Source organism: Myxocyprinus asiaticus, chromosome 14 (assembly GCF_019703515.2).
Source record: "Myxocyprinus asiaticus isolate MX2 ecotype Aquarium Trade chromosome 14, UBuf_Myxa_2, whole genome shotgun sequence".
In the NCBI taxonomy this organism is placed as follows: domain Eukaryota; kingdom Metazoa; phylum Chordata; class Actinopteri; order Cypriniformes; family Catostomidae; genus Myxocyprinus; species Myxocyprinus asiaticus.
Genome location: NC_059357.1, coordinates 17,727,572 through 17,749,000, shown reverse-complemented (window position 1 = coordinate 17,749,000; position 21,429 = coordinate 17,727,572). Strand labels below are relative to the sequence as shown.

General features: G+C 40.9%; 1 protein-coding gene across 9 annotated transcripts in view; it reads left to right on the top strand.

The window, feature by feature from the left end:
* LOC127452044 (RNA binding protein fox-1 homolog 1-like) overlaps nucleotides 1–21,429 on the top strand; it is a 408,281-nt gene that overhangs the window by 311,054 nt on the left and 75,798 nt on the right. The window contains exon 1 of one of the 9 annotated variants that reach the window (XM_051717192.1): nucleotides 8,838–8,913. The exons of 7 other annotated variants lie outside the window; for them this stretch is intronic. Coding sequence is in view for 1 of the 2 variants with exons in the window: in XM_051717188.1 (XP_051573148.1) it covers nucleotides 21,273–21,305 (33 nt within the window). In the remaining variant the exon portion in view is untranslated. Of the gene's footprint in view, nucleotides 1–8,837; nucleotides 8,914–21,177; nucleotides 21,306–21,429 lie in introns of those variants that run through there. One more of the 9 variants, XM_051717188.1, reaches the window with a different exon arrangement.

The following is a 21,429-nucleotide window of genomic DNA, read 5'->3' as shown; positions in this document are numbered from 1 at the left end:
TTTGAAAATGTACAGTAATTTCAAATCAAATGATTGCAATACACTCCAAAAAAAGTTGAGACTGGGGCAATTTAAGACTAATAACAATTTGACAAGTTGAAATAACAAGGCGATGTGAAATAGGAGAGGTGAGGAAATTGTGTCATAGTACTGTATACTGTATATGGAGCCTCCAAAAACAGCCTAGTCCTTCAAGAGCAAGAGCATCATTCAAGACTTGTCAGTTTACCAACAGATGCTTCAGCAAATAATCCAGCACTTTGAGAACAATGTTCTCCAAAGACAAATTGAAAGGATTTGGGGCATTTCATCCTCTACAGTGCACAATATAGTTAAAAGATTTAAGGAATCTGGTCAAATCTTGGTGCGTAAAGGGCAAGACAAAAACCATTTCTGAATGTGCATGATCTCTGATCCCTCAGACGTCACTGTCTTATAAAACATCATTCATCTGTAATGGATATCATGAACATGGGCTTGGGATAACCTTTGTTAGTCAACACCACTCGCCGCTGCATCCACTGATGCAAGTTAAGACTTTACTATGCAAAGCAGAAGCCCTACATCAACACTGTCCAGAAACGCTGCCGACTTCTCTGGTCTCGGTCTCATCTTAGATGGAAAGTAGAACAGTGGAACAGTGTTTTTTGGTCCGAAGCTTCCACATTTCAAAAAGTTTTTGAAAAACACAGCCGTCGTATTGTCTGGGCCAAAGAGGAAAAGGACATCCATGCTGTTATTAGCATCATGTCCGAAAGCCAGTGTCTGTATGGGCCAGGGGTGTGTCAGTGCCCATGGCATGGGTAACTCGCACATCTGTGAGAACACCATGAATGCAGACAGATATGTACACATTTTGAGCAACATATACTGCCATCCAGCACCATCTTTTCCAGGGACATCCCTGAATTTTCCAGCAGGACAACTTCAAACCACATACTGCCCGGATTACAAGTGCATGGCTGTGTAAACAGAGAGTGTGGGTGCTAGATTGGCCTGCCTGCAGTCCTGACCTGTCTCCAATTGAGAATGTGTGGCGCATTATTAAGTACACCATCCGGCAATGAAGACCCCGTACAATTGTACAGTTTAAGACCTATATAATGGATGAATGGGGGGAAATTCCACTTTCTAAATTTAACAAACTTGTGTCTTCAGTGCCTAAATTCTTAAGTGTTATTAGAAGACATGGTAATGATTCACAGTGGTAAACACTCGATTGTCCCAACTTTTTTGGAGCGTGTTGCAATCATCTGATTTGAAATTACTGTACATTAAAAAAAAAAAGAAAGAAAAAAAAAATTGACAAGGTAAAACATCATGTTATGTGTAGTTGTGGTGCTTTCAATATAGCAAAGGGTGAATATAATTTACTAATCAATCCTTTTTGTTTTTATTAGCATTTTTCTGTCCCAACTTTTTCGGAATTGGGGTTGTAATTTGAATTCCAGACTTTCAATGTGGACTCTTACAACCTCACTGTATATTAAGCTAGCTGTGCAGTTCATATGATATAGTGCAGACAGCAATGCTAAGAGTAAATTACATGATTCCAAGGTTAAACATGATGTGTGATTAATGTTCTTACTGCATGTTCCTTTCACCCAGAATGGGAGGAGGACACAGAGTAGAAAGAGACTAAGGGAGAATAGAAGTCATTGAGGGGGGTGGGTTGGAAAGACAAGTAAGGCAAGGAAATGAGCTTTTTCCAGACAGTATGATTGTGTGGCTTCCTGACAGCCTAGTTTAGTGCCACCTCGCCACTTTGTTTCAGCTGTGTAAATAATGGCTGTAATTAAAATCACCTGTACCTGACAAGCATCAGAGTGTGTGGAGATGCAGGAGATGCGCCGGCCTGATGAGCACTTTGTGTTCGTGCTGTTGTCGCATTCACACCTGTGAGAGCTGACATATTGCATGTATGTCTATGAATCTGCACTGCATGTTCTGCAATGCAGATTACAACCAAACCAGGTTTGGATGCACATACAGGTGCATCTCAATAAATTAGAATGTCGTGGAAAAGTTCATTTATTTCAGTAATTCAACTCAAATTGTGAAACTCGTGTATTAAATAAATTCAATGCACACAGACTGAAGTAGTTTAAGTCTTTGGTTCTTTTAATTGTGATGATTTTGGCTCACATTTAACAAAAACCTACCAATTCACTATCTCAAAAAATTAGAATACATCATAAGACCAATAAAAAAAACATTTTTAGTGAATTGTTGGCCTTCTGGAAAGTATGTTCATTTACTGTATATGTACTCAATACTTGGTAGGGGCTCCTTTTGCTTTAATTACTGCCTCAATTTGGCGTGGCATGGAGGTGATCAGTTTGTGGCACTGCTGAGGCGGTATGGAAGCCCAGGTTTCTTTGACAGTGGGCTTCAGCTCATCTGCATTTTTTGGTCTCTTGTTTCTCATTTTCCTCTTGACAATACCCCATAGATTCTCTATGGGGTTCAGGTCTGGTGAGTTTGCTGGCCAGTCAAGCACACCAACACCATGGTCATTTAACCAACTTTTGGTGCTTTTGGCAGTGTGGGCAGGTGCCAAATCCTGCTGGAAAATGAAATCAGCATCTTTAAAAAGCTGGTCAGCAGAAGGAAGCATGAAGTGCTCCAAAATGTCTTGGTAAACGGGTGCAGTGACTTTGGTTTTCAGAAAACACAATGGACCAACACCAGCAGATGACATTGCACCCCAAATCATCACAGACTGTGGAAACTTAACACTGGACTTCAAGCAACTTGGGTTATGAGCTTCTCCACCCTTCCTCCAGATTCTAGGACCTTGGTTTCCAAATGAAATACAAAACTTGCTCTCATCTGAAAAGAGGACTTTGGACCACTGGGCAACAGTCCAGTTCTTCTTCTCCTTAGCCCAGGTAAGACCCCTCTGACGTTGTCTGTGGTTTAGGAGTGGCTTAACAAGAGGAATACGACAACTGTAGCCAAATTCCTTGACACGTCTGTGTGTGGTGGCTCTTGATGCCTTGACCCCAGCCTCAGTCCATTCCTTGTGAAGTTCACCCAAATTCTTGAATCGATTTTGCTTGACAGTCCTCATAAGGCTGTGGTTCTCTCAGTTGGTTGTGCATCTTTTTCTTCCACACTTTTCCCTTCCACTCAACTTTCTGTTAACATGCTTGGATACAGCAATCTGTGAACAGCCAGCTTCTTTGGCAATGAATGTTTGTGGCTTACCCTCCTTGTGAAGGGTGTCAATGATTGTCTTCTGGACAACTGTCAGATCAGCAGATTGTGTAGCCTAGTGAACCAAACTGAGAGACCATTTTGAAGGCTCAGGAAACCTTTGCAGGTGTTTTGAGTTGATTAGCTGATTGGCATGTCACCATATTCTAATTTTTTGAGATAGTGAATTGGTGGGTTTTTGTTAAATGTGAGCCACAATCATCACAATTAAAAGAACCAAAGACTTAAACTACTTCAGTCTGTGTGTATTGAATTTATTTAATACACGAGTTTCACAATTTGAGTTGAATTACTGAAATAAATGAACTTTTCCACGACATTCTAATGTATTGAGATGCACCTGTACATATCTAAATGGGGACACACTCACCCACTGTAACACAGACTCTGGAGAACAGAAGTTAAGATCCATATGCGGTTTAATAGTAAATGTGCAACTCATAAACAGACAGGCAGGGTAAATCACCAGTAATGGAACAGCGTAGGCAGATGAGAGACATAGTAATAAACAGGCAATGGTCAGGGCATGCAAACAATCCCAGTAAGAGTCCACGTAAACAATAGGTAAACAAGACAGGCAGCAGAGTATCAAACGGTGGGAAACGTGCAGAAGTCAAACACAGGTAGGCAGTATAAACAGAGGTAAACACTCAGAAATGTTAGCAGGAGCAAAACAAGACTTCGCAAAGATTACTGTTTGAACAGCGCTTAATAGTCTATGAAATAGGGAACAGGTGTGAGTGTAATCAGTCCAGATTGGCATGCTGGGAAGTGTAGTTTGAGGTGCCCTCAGAACTTGAGTAAGAGGGACCTCTGGTGGTGAACAGGAGGAGTCCTTGTGTTTGTGACAGAGCCCCCCCCCCAACCCCGCGAGCAGCTTCTAAGGGCCATACCCCTCCCATTCAACCAAGTACTGAAGAAAGCGACCCGGACGTCTGGAGTCAAGGAGCTCTCGAACTTGATAGGCCTCCTCACCATACACTATTATGGGTGGGGGTTTGGATCATCGATCTCCTCCTCCTCCCTCAGGCCACCAGTGTGTTTAAGCAGAGAAACATGGAAGGTAGGAGAAATGTGTAGTTACAGGGCAGTTGAAGGCGACAAGACAACGGAGTAATTTGTAGACAGTAACCCACCGGTTAAGCATGTCTCTGAAGACATCATTAATGAATGACTGGAAGACCGAAGGACTGTTGGCCAATCCAAAAGGCTTGACCAGATATTCGTTGTGGCCACTGCTGGTGGAAAATGCTGTCTTCCATTCGTCCCCCTCCCAGATGCATATGAGGTTGTATGCACTGTGAAGGTCGAGCTTGGTGAAGTATCTTGTGGTGCGTAACTGTTCAAGTGCTGCTGGGACCAGAGGTAAAGGATAACGGAACTTTACCATAATGTTGTTGAGAGCACGGTAATCAATGCAAGGACGGAGCCCGCCATCCTTCTTGCCAACGAAGAAGAACCCAGCTGCCATGGGTGAGATGGATGGTCGGATGAAGCCCTTTGCCAGTTCTTCCTCAATGTAGTTTTTCATAGCCTCAGACTCGGGTTCAGACAAAGGAAAGATCCTACCTCGGGGTAATGTAGTGCCGGGCAAAAGATCAATAGCACAATCACTGGAGCGGAAAGGAGGAAGTTGAGAGGCTTTGGCCTTACTAAAGGCTTCAGCAAGGTCATCATACTCAGAGGGTAGTCTTAGCACTGACGAGGGAACCTCCGTGACAGTAGTGGACCCAATGGAATCAGGTGAAATGGGCTTTAGGCAAATGGAGAAACAAGTTGAGTCCCACCGGGAAATCTGTCCTTCACGCCAAGAGATTTGAGGATTGTGTTGTTGAAGCCATGGTAATCCAAGTATTACAGGGTTGTGAGGAGAATGAATGATATAGAGGCATGTTCTTTCAGTGTAAATACTGCCAACTTGGAAGGTGATGTTCGTAGAGGTGAAGTGAACATGGCCGGTTCCCAGGGGGCATCCATCTAACGCTGCCACTGCCAAAGGAGATACAAAGTGGATTAGTGGTATCTCGAACCTCTTGGCTAAGCCCTCATCAATAAAATTGCCTGCGGCACCAGAATCGATCATGGCTTGGGTGGTGATTATGTTCTGACAACCAGTTATAGTGACGGGTACTTTAATACAGGAAGAAGTGAAAAGAGGAGTCAAGACGTCACTCACCGCCAGTTTAGATGATTGGACTGGCTGTAAGGGACAGGTTGCTTGTAGATGTCCAGCCTGACTGCAGTATAAACACAGATGGAGCTACATGCAGCATTCTCTCTCTTCCGATGTCAGATAAGCATGCCCAATCTGCACGGATACAGTTCTGCCAGTGCTGGATGTGGTCTGAGAAGTGACAGTAGAGAAGTGGACCGGTCTTCGAGAGCGGATGAGATTAGAGGCGAATGGCTAGGTCGATAAACTGGCCCAGGGTTCTCCCTTCATCGTGGCATGCCAGCTCGGATTGCAGTTCCAGATTGAGTCCCCTTCAGAAAAGCAACTCAAGTGTGTCCTCTACCCATACAGTCTGAGCGGCGAGAGTGCGGAAGGTAAGCGCATACTCGGCAGCAGTGTCCTTACCCTGTTGGAGTGAGAGTAACAGCTCACCAGCGTTCTTTCCTCCCTCGGGATGTTCGAATACTTCCCGGAATCGCTGGAGAAAATCAAAGGTGGTGAACCTCGAATCCTCACAAGACCATATAGTGGTAACGGTAGCAGAGCCCTTCCGGTTAATAAGGAGCAGACAAAAGAGATGTGGCTGTCATCAGTGGGATATAGTGTGGATTGCTGCTTCACAAACATCGAACACAGCATCAAAAACCCCTTGCACCTAGCTGATGTGCCATTATACTTCTCCGGAAAAGTAAGACGTGGGTTGGCGGTGAAGGTGTTCGGAGAAGGAGGGTTATTCACCGGAATGGGTTGAGATGCGTGTGGCAGTTGGTCCGATGCATGAATGTGGAGGTTTTGCAAGATCTTTACTAATTCCTCCGTAGAAACAGTCAGCCAGGTGAGTTGCTGTTGATGGGCAGCCAACACATTAGCTTGAGCAAAAACTTAAGTAGACAATTGCTGGAGCGCCACTGGATCTGTAGTTAGCGAAGTCTTCTGTAACACAGACTCCAGAGAACAGAGGTTAAGATCCATATGCGGTTTAATAGTAAATGTGCAACTCATAAACAGACAGACAGGGTAAATCACCAGTGGAACAGCGTAGGCAGATGAGAGATGTAGTAATAAACAGGCAATGGTCAGGGCAGGCAGCAAACAATTACAGTAAGAATCCAGCTAAACAATAGGTAAACAAGGCAGGCAGCAGAGTATCAAACGGTGGGAAACAGGCAGAAGTCGAACACAGGTAGACAATATAAACAGAGGTAAATGCTCAGAAATGTTAGAAGGAGCAAAACAAGACTTCACAAAGATTACTGTTTGAAAAGCGCTTAAATAGTCCATGAAATAGGGAACAGGTGTGAGTGTAATCAGTCAAGGTTGGCATGCTGGGAAGTGTAGTTCGAGGTGCCCTCAGAACTCGGGCGAGAGGGAACTCTGGTGGTGAGCAGGTGGGGTCCTTGAGTTTGTGACACTCACATACTTATACTGTAGTGCATGGCGCTAGCAATGCCAATATCATTGGTTCGATTCCCAGGGAACACACAAACACTGTATATTTGGATAAGTGTTTGCACAATGATGCACATATATTGTATGGTACTTTTATGCTCTTTCAATGCCATGAAAAAAGCATATTCAGGCACACTCTGAAACATGACCCACATCCAATGTTGTGTATTTAAAGCTAGAACACATATACCACACTACTCCTGTTTCACTGAAATGTCTTTTATTAGCCGTGTGTGTGTGCTTGCGGTGTTGTGCTACTGTTTCCTCCAGTTTATGTTTGATTATGAACGGAGGGCGATGACTCAGACCTGATCCCAGACTGAAGCTAACATGCGTTAGCCGCAAGCTTCTACCTTTAGTTCACATTCACCACCCACAGAAACAAAATCCCTCAGCACAACATCATGCCGCATCCTAAATAAGTCATTGATCCTGTGCTGATTTACAATGGATGAAAAGTAATGAGGAAATGAAAAAAAAAGTATACTTTCAAAGCCAATGCAAGCTGTCTTTGCGAGATATGCTAATAGAATTATCCACATTCAGCTAAAGCATAGCAGTGGCGCTAACTTGTAATTAAGATTTCTGCACGGCTTGCTTAGATAACCCTGGAGTCAGCCTGCTGCTGCGGCGGCATTCTCTTTGTTGTACGCTACTTTTAGCTCATTTATTTTTGACTGTTACTCATAAAAGTTTGTGCTAACTATATTTAGCACAGATATTCTGGACTGATTTAGCACATTTGTGTGTAAGACTGGAATATACTTGTTTGATGCAGCTTAGTCACATACCAAAGAACTTTTTAACTTCTAAAAGGGGCATAAATTGTGTCTTGTGCAGGTGGGACATGATATTATCCATTGGGAATTGATTGAATTATGAAAAGTGGGCCTTTCATACCTGAATAGAACCAGACCTTAATGCGGACTTGCTAAAACATTGCCTAAATAGCTGTTTGGTTATTGGTTAGCATTATGTATAAGGCTTAATTTATACAATGGAAGAAGCTGACCTTTTTTTCTCCTGAGCAAACAAAAGCACCAAAGGTGAACGAAGCCTGTGTTTAAACAAGCGTGCGACATTTGTTTTAAAATTAGTTTGTTGAAGAAAATGTAGAGTGTGATGTCCAAACCACACCCACGATTAGTTTTAACCAATCATCAACACTCTTCGACTAGCCGAGTTCTGCTAGGTCAAGAATTTTAGGAATGTGCATGAACAGGAGAAATATCACCAAATGAACATCTTACAGTAGCAGAATAAAAACGTTGGTGCATTTCATCATAATTTTAGGTGAACTAAACAAATTCTATTTGTCAGCAGAAAAGGAAAGCTATTTAAGATTAAGAGTGGGTTACATTTTGATAACTTTCACAGTAAGGTGTAATTGCATTTAGAAAGTAAATAAGGTCAATTTTGATTTGATGTTGACTTCAGTTCTCCTCTGCATCCTATGTCTGAGCCACACACAATGAAGTCTATCTCTCCCTTAATGAGACCCCTCAGAAATTGGCAAGATGGAAAAAGTAAAAGACAAGGAATGCTACTGAATTGAAAGTTAAGGAGTAATTCATGTCCCAATCCATGCTCAGCCTGAGGAGCTGTGTTTATTCCATATGAACCTGCCTTCCTGAGTCCCAGAGGATAACATCTATTAAGTGAGTCTGACAGTTTCCAGGCTGTCTCCATATGGCCGAGGCCCTGCTACTGAATGCCTTTGCCTGCCACGCGCTCCCTTTTCACCCACATGACATCCACCACATATAATTACAGCACATGGGAGCCCAAGCATTTGTGTGTGTGTGTCGGAGGAGGAAGTGTTACAACTTCTCAGCATAAGGAGGGTTTTGGGTGGCGACCCTGACTCTTTGATTAGAAAATTAGCCCAAAACATGGCACACTAACGACCTAGGCTTATTAGCGACAGTGCCAATGTTTAGTGGGTGTGCTGGGCAGAGCTGTGAGCGACAGCAGTGGTGGGGAGGTCCGGCGGTCTCTGGAGAAGCAAAGAGATCTACATTCTTGCTCTGTTGCAAAACCTTGTGAACTGTCTACGGAGGCAGCATTTTAAGGTATTTCATGCATTGCGAAAACTTATATTTCATTAGATACTGAAAAGTATCAATAAAAATAGTTCAGTTTCTAATTACAAATGGACTTTTTCATCCACTATTTGGGTGTGCTATGTATTTGCAGGCTTATAAGAGTATTACGCTGTTAGCTCAGCAACATACTAACTTCAAACTCTATTGAAATCAATACACACGGGAAGTTGGCATGTTGCTAACGAATGTTCCAGTACCCTGACATTTGCACCATTCTGCTGGGTTACTGACCAGCGCCATCTCCCGTCAAACATATTTGCATCAGTTCAAGTATGTTTTTCTGTTGCTTGATGTACAGCACATTGTGTCAGCAGCATGAGATACCTCGGTTCTTGTATCATGTTGATACCAGGAAGTAATCACATTTGCATAATCAGTGATGAGCATGAGAACAATTCGGAGGTTCCATCTCTATAAAATTACATTTTTACTCCACTGACGGTTAGGTTTAGAGTTGGGAGTTTTGTTTGGGGGTAGAGTTAAAAACATATGCATTCCTCTTCACTGTATTGCATACTGTAATTTACAGCAAAAAACAAGCGAGATAGAGGGGAAAAGGGAGAGCAAGAGAGCTACGCAGACACAGGCGGCTAAACCCTTCCCAGTTCAACCCTACTAGAACATGAGATTTGCGACAATGAATAGAAAGCAGATTTGTTCCAGTGGTGTGGTGGGGGAAAGGAGATGGGTTTGTGATCTGGAAATGTATATGTGCTCCTCATCTGAAGCAGGGGCCAGGCTGGAACACACTGGCCAAGACTGATGTGTATCAGAGGAAAGCTGGCAGGCAGAGAACCGCTGCAGGGGACACTGCTCCAACTGCATACCTGCCATCTGATTCTACCCAGCCTCTCTCTCTCTCTTTATTTCCTTTTTGCTCTTGTAGTTTCAAACTGTATTCGGTCAGAAAGGTCATTTGCATTTATACTCGTTTTATATATGCCAACTGCTATTTCCAGCCATTTTTACCAAATAATTTAAAATAAAATTGGGAATAAAGATCCATATTGCAAAGAAATCTTTTTAAGAAAATTGTTTTCCCCTTAAATTTAGTTTTTTTTTTTATACCCTGTTGGCCAATATTTTTAGTTTTTCTTGTTAAAAGCATAAACCTCAGTCCAGTGGCATAGCAAGTCACCCCTGGGCCCATATGCACATTTTGTAGCGGGCCCCAAAATTCACCACACAAACAAGCGCAACATATAGCCTAGGCATATACGTATGTCAAAGGAAAACGCAATGCCAAATGCATTGTTTCGCAATAGGCCTATTATCTTGCAAAGTAATAACAGTAGTAGGCTATTAGAGTAGTAGACCCTAGCAGTCTCTAGACAATGTATATATATATATACTACCGGTCAAAAGTTTTGAAACACTTGACTGAAATGTTTCTCATTATCTTAAAAATCTTTTGATCTGAAGGTGTATGCTTAAATGTTTGAAATTAGTTTTGTAGACAAAAATATTATTGTGCCACCAAATTAATTTATTTCATTATAAAATTAAAATTTAATATAAAAAAAAGTTTTTGAAATTGATGACTTAGACCAAATAATAAAGGAAAGCAGCCAATAAGTGCCCAACATAGATGGGAACTCCTTCAATACTGTTTAAAAAGCATCCCAGGGTGATACCTCAAGAAGTTGGTTGAGAAAATGTCAAGAGTACATGTCTGGCAAAGGGTGACAACTTTGAAGATGCTAAAATATAACACAGTTTTAATTTATTTTGGATTTTGTTTAGTCACAACATAATTCCCGAAGTTCCATTTATGTTATTCCATAGTTTTGATGACTTTACTATTATTCTAAATGTGAAAAAAAAAAATTATAATAAAAAATGAGTAAGTGTTTCAAAACGGTAGTGTATATATAGTGCATCTGAAAGTATTCACAGCGCTTCACTTTTTCCACATTTTGTTATGTTACAGCCTTATTCCAAAATTGATTAAATTCATTATTTTCCTCAAAATTCTACAAACAATACCCCATAATGACAACGTGAAAGAAGTTTGTTTGAAATATTCGCAAATGTATTAAAAATAAAAATAAAAATAAAAAAAACACATGTACATAAGTATTCACAGCCTTTGCCATGACACTCAAAATTGAGCTCAGGTGCATCCTGTTTCCACTGATCATCCTTGAGATGTTTCTACAACTTGAATGGAGTCCACCTGTGGTAAAATCCATGATTTGGAAAGGCACCCACCTGTCTATATAAGGTCCCACAGTTAACAGTGCATGTCAGAGCACAAACCAAGCTATGAAGTCCAAGGAATTGTCTGTAGACCTCCGAGACAGGAGTGTATCGAGGCACAGATCTGGGGAAGGGTACAGAAAAATTTCTGCAGCATCGAAGGTCCCAATGAGCACAGTGGCCTCCATCCGTAAATGGAAGAAATTTGGAACCACCAGGACTCTTCATAGAGCTGGCCGCCTGGCCAAACTGAGCGATCGGGGGAGAAGGGCCTTAGTCAGGGTGGTGACCAAGAACCCAATGGTCACTCTGACAGAGCTCCAGCGTTTCTCTGTGGAGAGAGGAGAACCTTCCAGAAGAACAACCATCTCTGCAGTACTCCACCAATCAGGCCTGTATGGTAGAGTGGCCAGACGGAAGCCACTCCTCAGTAAAAGGCACATGACAGCCCGCCTGGAGTTTGCCAAAAGGCACCTGAAGGACTCTCAGACCATGAGAAACAAAGATTGAACTCTTTGGCCTGAATGGCAAGCGTCATGTCTGGTGGAAACCAGGCACCGCTCATCACCTGGCCAATACCATCCCTACAGTGAAGCATGGTGGTGGCAGCATCATGCTGTGGGGATGTTTTTCAGCAGCAGGAACTGGGAGACCAGTCAGGATTGAGGGAAAGATGAATTCAGGAATGTACAGAGACATCCTTGATGAAAACCTGCTCCAGAGCACTCTGGACCTCAGACTGGGGTGAAGGTTCATCTTCCAACAGGACAACGACCCTAAGCACACAGCCAAGATAACAAAGGAGTGGCTCTGGGACAACTCTGTGAATGTCCCTGAGTGGCCCATCCAGAGCCCAGACTTGAACCCGATTGAACATCTCTGGAGAGATCTGAAAATGGCTGTGCACCGACACTCCCCATCCAACCTGATGGAGCTTGAGAGGTACTGCAAAAAAGAATGGGAGAAACTGCCAAAAAAATAGGTGTGCCAAGCTTGTAGCATCATACTCAAAAAGACTTGAGGCTGTAATTGGTGCCAAAGGTGCTTCAACAAAGTATTGAGCAAAGGCTGTGAATACTTATGTACATGTGATTTTTTTTTTTCGTTTTTTATTTTTAATAAATTTGCAAAGATTTCAAACAAACTTCTTTCACGTTGTCATTATGGGGTAATGTTTGTAGAATTTTGAGGAAAATAATGAATTTAATCCATTTTGGAATAAGGCTGTAACATAACAAAATGTGGAAAAAGTGAAGCGCTGTGAATACTTTCCGGATACACTGTATATATAAAACGCAACTACGAGAGGCATTGTACTGCAACCCAATGACTTTTCACAACCAGAACAGTTACCGAACTACCAGCAGCTTATTAAACAGCTTACTAGGCACACCCAAACATAAACGATCCACTTAGCATGTCAATACCGTAAACTACTAAAAGCACGTAACAAACAAACAACCAAATTGGCACGGTGGCCCAATAGGCTTTTAACATATAGCAAACAGATATAATAAATGTGAAATTAAACCACATACTCATTCATGTCAGCTGCACTCTCCGGGCCTTCCTTTCGGCGATCTTTTCCACGATGTCCTTCGTGTTTAGTTTGCGGCTTCTTATATTCTCAATGGAAAGAATGGCCAGCGCCGAGAGTCTGCCATGACCCATCGTGCTCCTCAAATAATATTTTATTAGCTTCAACTTTGAAAATTAGCTCTCCACTGAAGCCACAGTGACAGGGATGGTAAGAAAGAGAAATAAACAGTACAGATTTCATTGAAGCTAGACGTGATACTATTGTTCTCGACTATCAAAAATCTGGCCAGATCTTGAACTGATCTTGAATCTTGAACTGAGTATCCAGCTCTGGTATCTTCAGCGGCTGCTTCATTGTTCCCTGACACCTGATATTCCGCCGAGCTGCCAAATACATTGTTTATCTCATCTGAAGTGCTGCAACTGCTAATATTAGCTGGCAAAACATCCCCCTCACCTTCAACATCAGTATCATTCGGGCGATGACGACACAAAAAATAGTCAATTTTGGGTAGTTTATGTGTTGTGGCTAACTTCTCCACCCTCTCTTTCCTCTTTAAGGCCCTGCTTTTATGTTTGTATTTATTATTCATTCTTAACAACGTTCTTTTCAACTAGCTAGCTACCAACCTCTCGTAACATTCTTTTTTTAAATTATTATTTGGCGTAACCATTTAAAGGTCGCATAAAAAAACATGACACTGCAAATGACCTCAAATCTACGGTGGCTCAGGGCTGCAAAAAATTGAAAGCACAAAGGAAATATACCACTGCACAACGAAATTTACAGAAAATAAATATTTTTAATCACTGAATTTTAATTTGTGTGTCTAAATCCCAGGGTTGGGAGGGTTACTTTTGAAATGTATTCCACTACAGATTACAGAATACATGCTGTCAAATATAATTTGTAACATATTCCGTTAGATTAATCAAGGTCAGTAACGTATTCTAAATACTTTGGATTACTTCTTCAGCACTGGTAGATTTTTTCACTTGTTTTGACTATAAAAACTCTGGCAGTACAGTAAGATAAAAATACACGTTAAAAATACATTCTCTGAAAAACCTAAATATCTTATGCAGTGTTGTTTCTAAAATAAGATAAATCAAACTGATCTTGTTTTAAGGATTTTTTGATATTTTTACAGGAAAACAATACAAAAATTATTATCAAGAATACGATTTTTGCCCTAATATCAAAGGTCTTACTAGAAAAAAAGAAATTATGATCCAACGTGAATTTACTTGATAAACAAATGTGATTGTGCCTGGTAACATGTGCATGTAAAATGGCTAGTAATAGCATTTTAGCTTAGCATAAAGCTGACAATTTACACAAGGTTTATTTCTATTTCTTCTGCTCCAAACTTACTTCAAACTTACTTCTCTGTCTGCTCGTATGAATGTAACACATCATAAGAAAGTGTTTCACCACTGTTCAAATGCACTTTGGATCGCATCATTTATATGTCTAAATGTTTTCCATCTGAAAGGACTAAATATTAAATGAAACAAATGACAATAAAATGCAAAGTAATCTCTTCAGTAATCAAAATACTTTTTGAATGTAACTGTATTCTGAATGCCAATGATTTAAATTGTAACTCTAGTGGAATACAGGTACTTATATTTTGTATTTTAAATACTTATTCCCGTTACATATATTTTGTCACTCCCCAACCCTGCTAAATCCCAGCCCCATAGGTGCGGACCTCAATCCGCTCAGGCCCGTATGCACCTGCATACCATGCATACCCAGACGCTATGCCAGTGCCTCAATTTTGTCAGTTTTCTCTTAAAACAAATCTTAATATTGTGTGTCATTTTGATTCTCAAGTAATCGTGTCTTGTTTTAGCTAAGTTTAGATATTTTTTACTGGAAAAAGATATAAAAATACTGAGTTTGAAAAAGATTTTATGCAGTGTAATTGTATATAATAACCCGAATCTTTAACCTATACATCATATTATAAAAAAATGGTGTCTTTCTCGGATCACCTGGTTATTATTATGATAGTGATGGATCAGGAGGCAATGTACCAAACCAGCATGCTGGTCGTTATCTACGATTGCCTAGGTAGTGCTCCTCATCCAAAATTCAGAGTAGCATCAGGGTGCAGACAAGAAAACATTTTTACGGCCTCTTCATACATATACTCACGCTATATACTCTATATACGCTATATACTCAGAGTGGCTGGTGATATGTAAGCCAAAAGAGTTCATATTTTTCTCTTCCGAGTTCAACAGGGAATAGGAACTGGGTTATGATTGCATTGTTTTGTGTTCAAAATACGCCCACTTCAGGCTCTCATGCAAGCCAGCTCTCGAGATCTTATTATTGCATCTCACTGACTATAAAAACATCATCCAATACCATTAGACCAAAGCAAAGACTAAGCCTGTCAGTGAAACCATGACTCAAATTGGTATTCTCAACTCACAAAATGGTTGCCTGTGGTTTCAAGCTCTGTGTGGTTGAGTAGACATGCTAGCAAAAGCATTCACAGTCCCAAAACAAAAGCCTGAATTTGTCGAAGAAACATCAAGGAAATTGTATGTGTGGATAATATTTACAGTAAAATATTCTCAGGGAGTCCGTCATACTTTAAAGTTTTCCTCCAAGCCCAGATTTGACATAGCAGACCTGTTTAAAATTACATGAGTGATTAGCAGTCATAATAGTCATCATGTGCCATTAGTCTAATTTTTAAATGTTAAAATACTAAGTCCTAATATGCAGAGACAACTACAGTGTAAGTAAGCCATAAGTTGGTTGATTCCTAAAAAGTGTAAAAACTAGGGCTCTCTGGTGCTATTAAAATACCACAGTTCCTTTTGGTGACACTAGTGGTGCAAAATTTGCACACTTCACCTTTAAGGATTGAGGTATGAAGCACAGGTTGTTTAAATAATGTTTCTTAAAAGGCTTTTGGAAGTATTGTAATGTCGGCTTCACCATTGACATAATGAGTGATGGCCAGGTGCTTAATTGTGTGAGGATCGACCAGAGTCCCTACTTGGTCTGGCTTTTTGTAGCAGGAACACATGCAGAATTAAAGATGAGTGGTGTGTGTGTGAAGACCCTCAGAGGTGGCCACCTCCTTACCTGATGACGGCATCTGTTCAGCAGCCTGGCTGTTTTCTTAGTGATCCTACTGAGATTTCTTCTGTTATTGGTATCGATTTGATAGGATTTGTGTCCATTACAGCAAACCACTTAATCCAGATCAGCCTTTTAATACTAATTAAACTGCTTGGGGATACACTCCAGTGCCTGGTAACTCACAACCAGGGCACATCTGCTGGTTCCTTTTTGCATCTGTAGGGTTGCAAATTAAGAGCTGGTTATTATTCAGAACAGGTTCCATTTTATTGAACATACAAGGACCAAAATAATTTCATGATTTTTGGTTCCGTTAACAGTTCTTGTAAATGTCTGCATTCTTAAAAATACTGTTTCCTGTGCCACTGTATCTACAGTTCCAAGGCAAAATAAATGTTGCTTTTGTTGTAATAAATGGTACTTAAAAATATATATAAAAAAAAATTTATTTTTTTTTTTTAGCATTTTTGTGTAATATTTATAAACAAATCAAAGTATATGGTATAATATAGTGAGGCAGGGCAGACTGGGAAGAGAAATCGGCCCGGGATTTGTGTGTGACAGTATCTGTGTGTGTGTGTGTGGGAGAGAGAGAGAGAGAAAGAGAGCGAGAGAGAGACTGCTTTGAAGAAAGAGGGAGCCCCCTTTAGCAACTCTTTTTCAGGCTGCTTTATCAGCAGCTGTTTTGCTTTCTATCTCTCTTTTCACACATTGTGCTCTCTCTCTCTCTTTCTCTTTCTCTTTCTCTTGCCCAAAGGTTGTTGAGTGGGGGGGTTTCGCTGTCCTTTTCTGCATATCGTGGTGCCGTTTTGTGGCCCGTTCTGCATAACGCGGCAGCCCATTTCAGGAATGAAACTGTATTCAGGGCACCTTCGGCCCCGTTTCGCGGCCGGCCCTTCAGGAAAAGTCCCAGATCTCCCGATGGCCAGTCAGCCCCTGTAGTGAGGAGTAATTATTTGGTTATTTTTAAAAGTACTAGGAATCGCTGAAGAAGCCTTGAACGGACTGTTTTTGTGTCACCTGACCCCGATCAGATTATTAGGAAGCATTCACATAGTATGTGTTTTTGTGTACAACAACAGCTAGATGGTGTGCAATGGAATGGAACAGAATCAAGGGTCTTGAGTAGCATCTTTAGTTGAGCTAGACAAGGCATGTTAAAAACACAACACTCATGGCACAAGATGTTCAAAAAAATTGTGTTTTGATACAGCCAAAGACAACCATCCCCTTTAATGGGGGTGATTTTAAAGAAAACTTCTCAGAGAGGGATTTTCTGTGCAGATTGTCTAACAGTTATAGTACAGCACACTGTAAGCTCACAAATGAAAGCACCACCACTAAAATAAATAAATACCAAAAAATATATAAGACTAAGTCAAGTGGCCAACCTTTCAAAGTATACTCTTTTGACTGAGAACCCAATATGGAAGCTGATGACGAAAATGTTGTGACACACACTGTGCGTGAAACGTACCAGCACTAGGGATGGGCATTCATCAATAATTTGGTATTTGAATATTTAAGCTCATAAAAAACTAATATTCGAATATTCTATTATTTAAATTAAGGTAATTAATGAGAAAGAGACATTGTAAAATTATTATTTTAGTCATAAAGGTTGCGTCACCATTAAAAAAAATTTCGTTTTCAAAATTTTATCAAATTTATAATTATATCAAAAACAAGCTTATATTATGTCCTGTGTTTTTGTTGTTGAAAATATTTAAACAAGCAATGTGTGAAAACAAAAGTATAGAATGAAAGCATTTAAGCCCATGCAAAGTGAAGAAAAAGAAACCGCTAATGAAGTAGACTGACGCAGTTAATGTACAGGACGAATATAAACACTTGACATATAATAGTTATGTTTGTATTGTATCTCATGTCATGTTTTTGTTGAGGAAAAACAAGCATATCCACATGCTCAGTAAACTATACTCATTTGTACACACCAGTTTAAATTATGGAATGTCCCTTACCTCAGCTAGCAAAGTCTTTCTCGGATGCTATGTTTGTTGTTTACAGAAGCTTCGCGGGGATTATGTTGCTACAGGGACGCTTCTTTCTGACGAGTTGCACATATACGGGAGTAAAGTGTACACCGCTTATCCAGTAAATTTAAACAGGAACCCAGCTTTCTCGCAGTAAGCCACATTCTCACAGTAACCCCCTTTTTTGGTGTCCATCTAAACGTACTGACAGAACGGTTTGCTCATCAAATGTGATCAACTTGTGTCCACACTCAACAGCGCTACCCAGTGCATTCTGTTATAACTGCCAGTTTTAGTTTGTGTGTTCAGGATTTAACATGCATCTCACTGCATATATGGCCACAAAGCAAAACTTTGCGAAATTCGAATAGTATTTTTACTATTTGAATAATTATTGCAGAACGAATACTCAAGTATTCGACTATTCGTGCACATCCCTAACCAGCACCCCGAAAACCAAAGTATACTTTGATCTTAATAACCAAGACCTCACAAATCGACTGGAGCTGTAGGTTGACTAGTTATCCATTTCTAGCTGAGATTGTGAGCAAGTGAGATTGTAAGCAAACAAGCCCTGAGTAAACAAGTGAATAAGTGAACTAGCTGTGCACATGCACAGACATAAGCAGGCCTGTGGGATGCCGTGCTTCGTGGCCTGAGAGGTACACTGAAGTTAATGGGCGAGCCGGCCGGATGATCCAAATGGCAGCTAACCTTGCCTTGTTTCCCATTATCATATTAGCTGGCATTAGTGCAGGAGCTCTCGTCTGCCACCGCTCAGCCCTGTGCCTGCATTAGCGCGCTATGCAAATGAAGATGTAAAGAGGAATCAGTTCATCAATCACACTCACAAGGGGATAGTTTGTGCAGGAAGAGGATTAGCCGCGTAGTCCCCGGACCCCGCGCAGGTCTCCCTCCTGTCACACAGCGTCTTTAATTAAACATCTTAAAGCACTCACCAATAGCACTTCCTGCATAGTGGGGCCGCACTTACCATTTGTCACATGGCAAATATCTCTGCACTACTCCGAATGGCATGCGGCTCTGTGTAGACAGCACAAGACAAACTCCTTAAGTAATCCTCCTCCAGTACCATCTCCATCTGTGCAACCCTTAATAAGCTAAATCATCACCTGATGGGACAGCAGAGGTTATGACAGTGGCAGCAATTAAAATGCCCTGCTTCAGATCTTTTTAGGGAAGCAAAAATATGGTTACAGTGAGTCACTTACAATTGAAGTAAATGAGGCCAATTTTTGCAGGGTTTAAAGGCAGAAATGTGAATATTATAATTTTTAAAAAGCACTTACGTCAAAACATGTCTTATTTTAGCTGTAAAGTTGTTTGAATAGTCGTTTTTACTGTGATTTTAGCATTTTAGGGTTTACAGCATAAAATCATCATGGCAACAAAGTTGTAAGATTGGATATAATTTTATACAGAAAAGGTTAGTAAGCAATTTTATAACACTAAAATCATGTTAACACACATATTGTTCAAATCTTATGGCTATACTTTTGAAACCGTGAGTATTTTATATATTATGTATGTTTGTAGAAAAGTATTCTTCCACCTATTTTAACGTTAACAGATTTGCCCCATTCACAACCACTGTAAGTGCCTCACTGGAACTTCACTTATACTGAACCCAGAATATTACTTTTAGGCCAGTTAGTCAACTAGTCATTCACGCAACAAATAGATTTTGTAAATATGTAGTTTTGCACATGTCTACTCACAATCTCAGCTTTGTCTCACCCTATAACCTTGTTGCTAGTGGGGCAAATCCGTTCCACAGTTTAATTTTCGTGACGTTCGCTGGGCCCACTTTCTTTGAAATTAGCATTTTTGAAAGGTAGCCCCCCTGCTGGGAAATGGGTTACTTTCAAAATAGTTCACACTCATGCGCTACAAAACCTCGTGAATTATTAAAGTGTTTACTCTGAGACAGCGTGATTTGATGTCTGCCTTCCGAGTGATCACGCAATCACCAAATGGTGAAGCTTCCCCAGAAGGTTAGGGTAACGCTTGCCGGGTGCGAACAACGAACTGTCTGATACGAAAGCTGGGTGTGAAGCACAGAGGAGAGCGGAGCCCTTATTTGGGGGTGATTTGTAGGCCATGTGGCTGACATAATGAAAGAAAGAGGGGGTCCTCAGGTCCTCAGGTCCTCAGGTCCTGGCCCGCGCTGTGGTCATATGACACCACAGGCCTGTTGGGAAATGAATTGTCCTCTAAGCTGAGAACGCATCCAGCTGAAGTGGCACTTCACAGACCTGGATGGAAGCCAGCTGACTGTCTTGAGTACAGGGCCAGCACGCCAGTCCTTAAACACTCAAATGCGTACTCACACACACATTCACACACTCAAGGAGCGCCTGTGGAGAGAATCCGGCATCAAACAAGAGGAGAAAACAAAGGTGAAGGTTGATCGAACATCCAATCTATAGGAAAGAAAGGGCGGACCCAGCAGGGACCAAAGAAGGCCTTGCCTCAGCCGTTTTCTTTTTTTTTTTTTTTCAGAGAGAGAGAGAGAGTTGGCTCTGCATTTCGCTGTGCAAGTCAGTGTGTGTTTGAAAGAGCAAGGACAGTGGATCTTGATCCTGTTTAGCTCTCAGCCTGGCCCCACCCAAAGCAACAACAGTGATGCTCTCAGTGATGGACAGCCAGGGTCAGCAGAGAGTATTGTGTCCTAGAATGAACCAGACACTTAACAGAACTTATGGACATTCTTAACCTTCAAAGCATATACAATATATACAGTATGATTAAAGACATATCTTATATAACCAAGAAAGAAACAAAGTTTTAGGATTTTGAAACAATTATGACGTAAAATGAATGAGAAATATTTAAGATTTTGCAATATTTCTAGGTCACTAACCAAATAAGCACATTTTTGACATGATGTTAACTGCTTTGTACAAAAGGTCAGATTTCCTTGCTTCCATTGAAGCACACAAGGTGGTCTTTTGAACCTTCTTAAATCATGCTGAGATAACATGGATCATCAGCTTTTGCACAAACTTGTGGAGTCCAGCTCAAACGCATGCTGTCTTTAAAGCAAAAGGGGGATCAATTCAACTTTTTGCTCAAATAGTTATGCTGATACTATAATTTGTAATACAAAAAACAGTTGTACTAAAATTTGTCTAAACGTTCACAGATGGTGAACAGCCCATGCTTTCACATCACTTTATAATCTATATCACAACTCTAAATTAAATGTAGTTTTCATACAAAATAGTCAGAATCCCTAACACTTCAGAGTGGCACCCATTAGTTATGAACAGAGATAGAGAGAGAAATTTTGGAGCATAGCGCATTAGCTCCCTCCTCCTTCTCCACCCCTCTCTTCCCTCCCACTCACATACTCACACACACTCTTTCGCTACACACAGCGGTGAACACACACCCTCATCCATAATTGATGCTTGCTTTAGGCAGATGCTGCAGGGATTGGGACTAAGGCAGCTGCTTAGTTTATGGAGGAAAAAGGGAGCAAGATGGTGGAACAGGTATTTTTTTCCCTGTTATTCTGCTTACCAAGCGCATTACTGCATTTTTTTCTCCTGCCTGTCTTCCTTTTGTGCTCTGGCTGCACAGTAGAGAGGGTAGCTTGTGTGTGACAGAGTTTGAGTG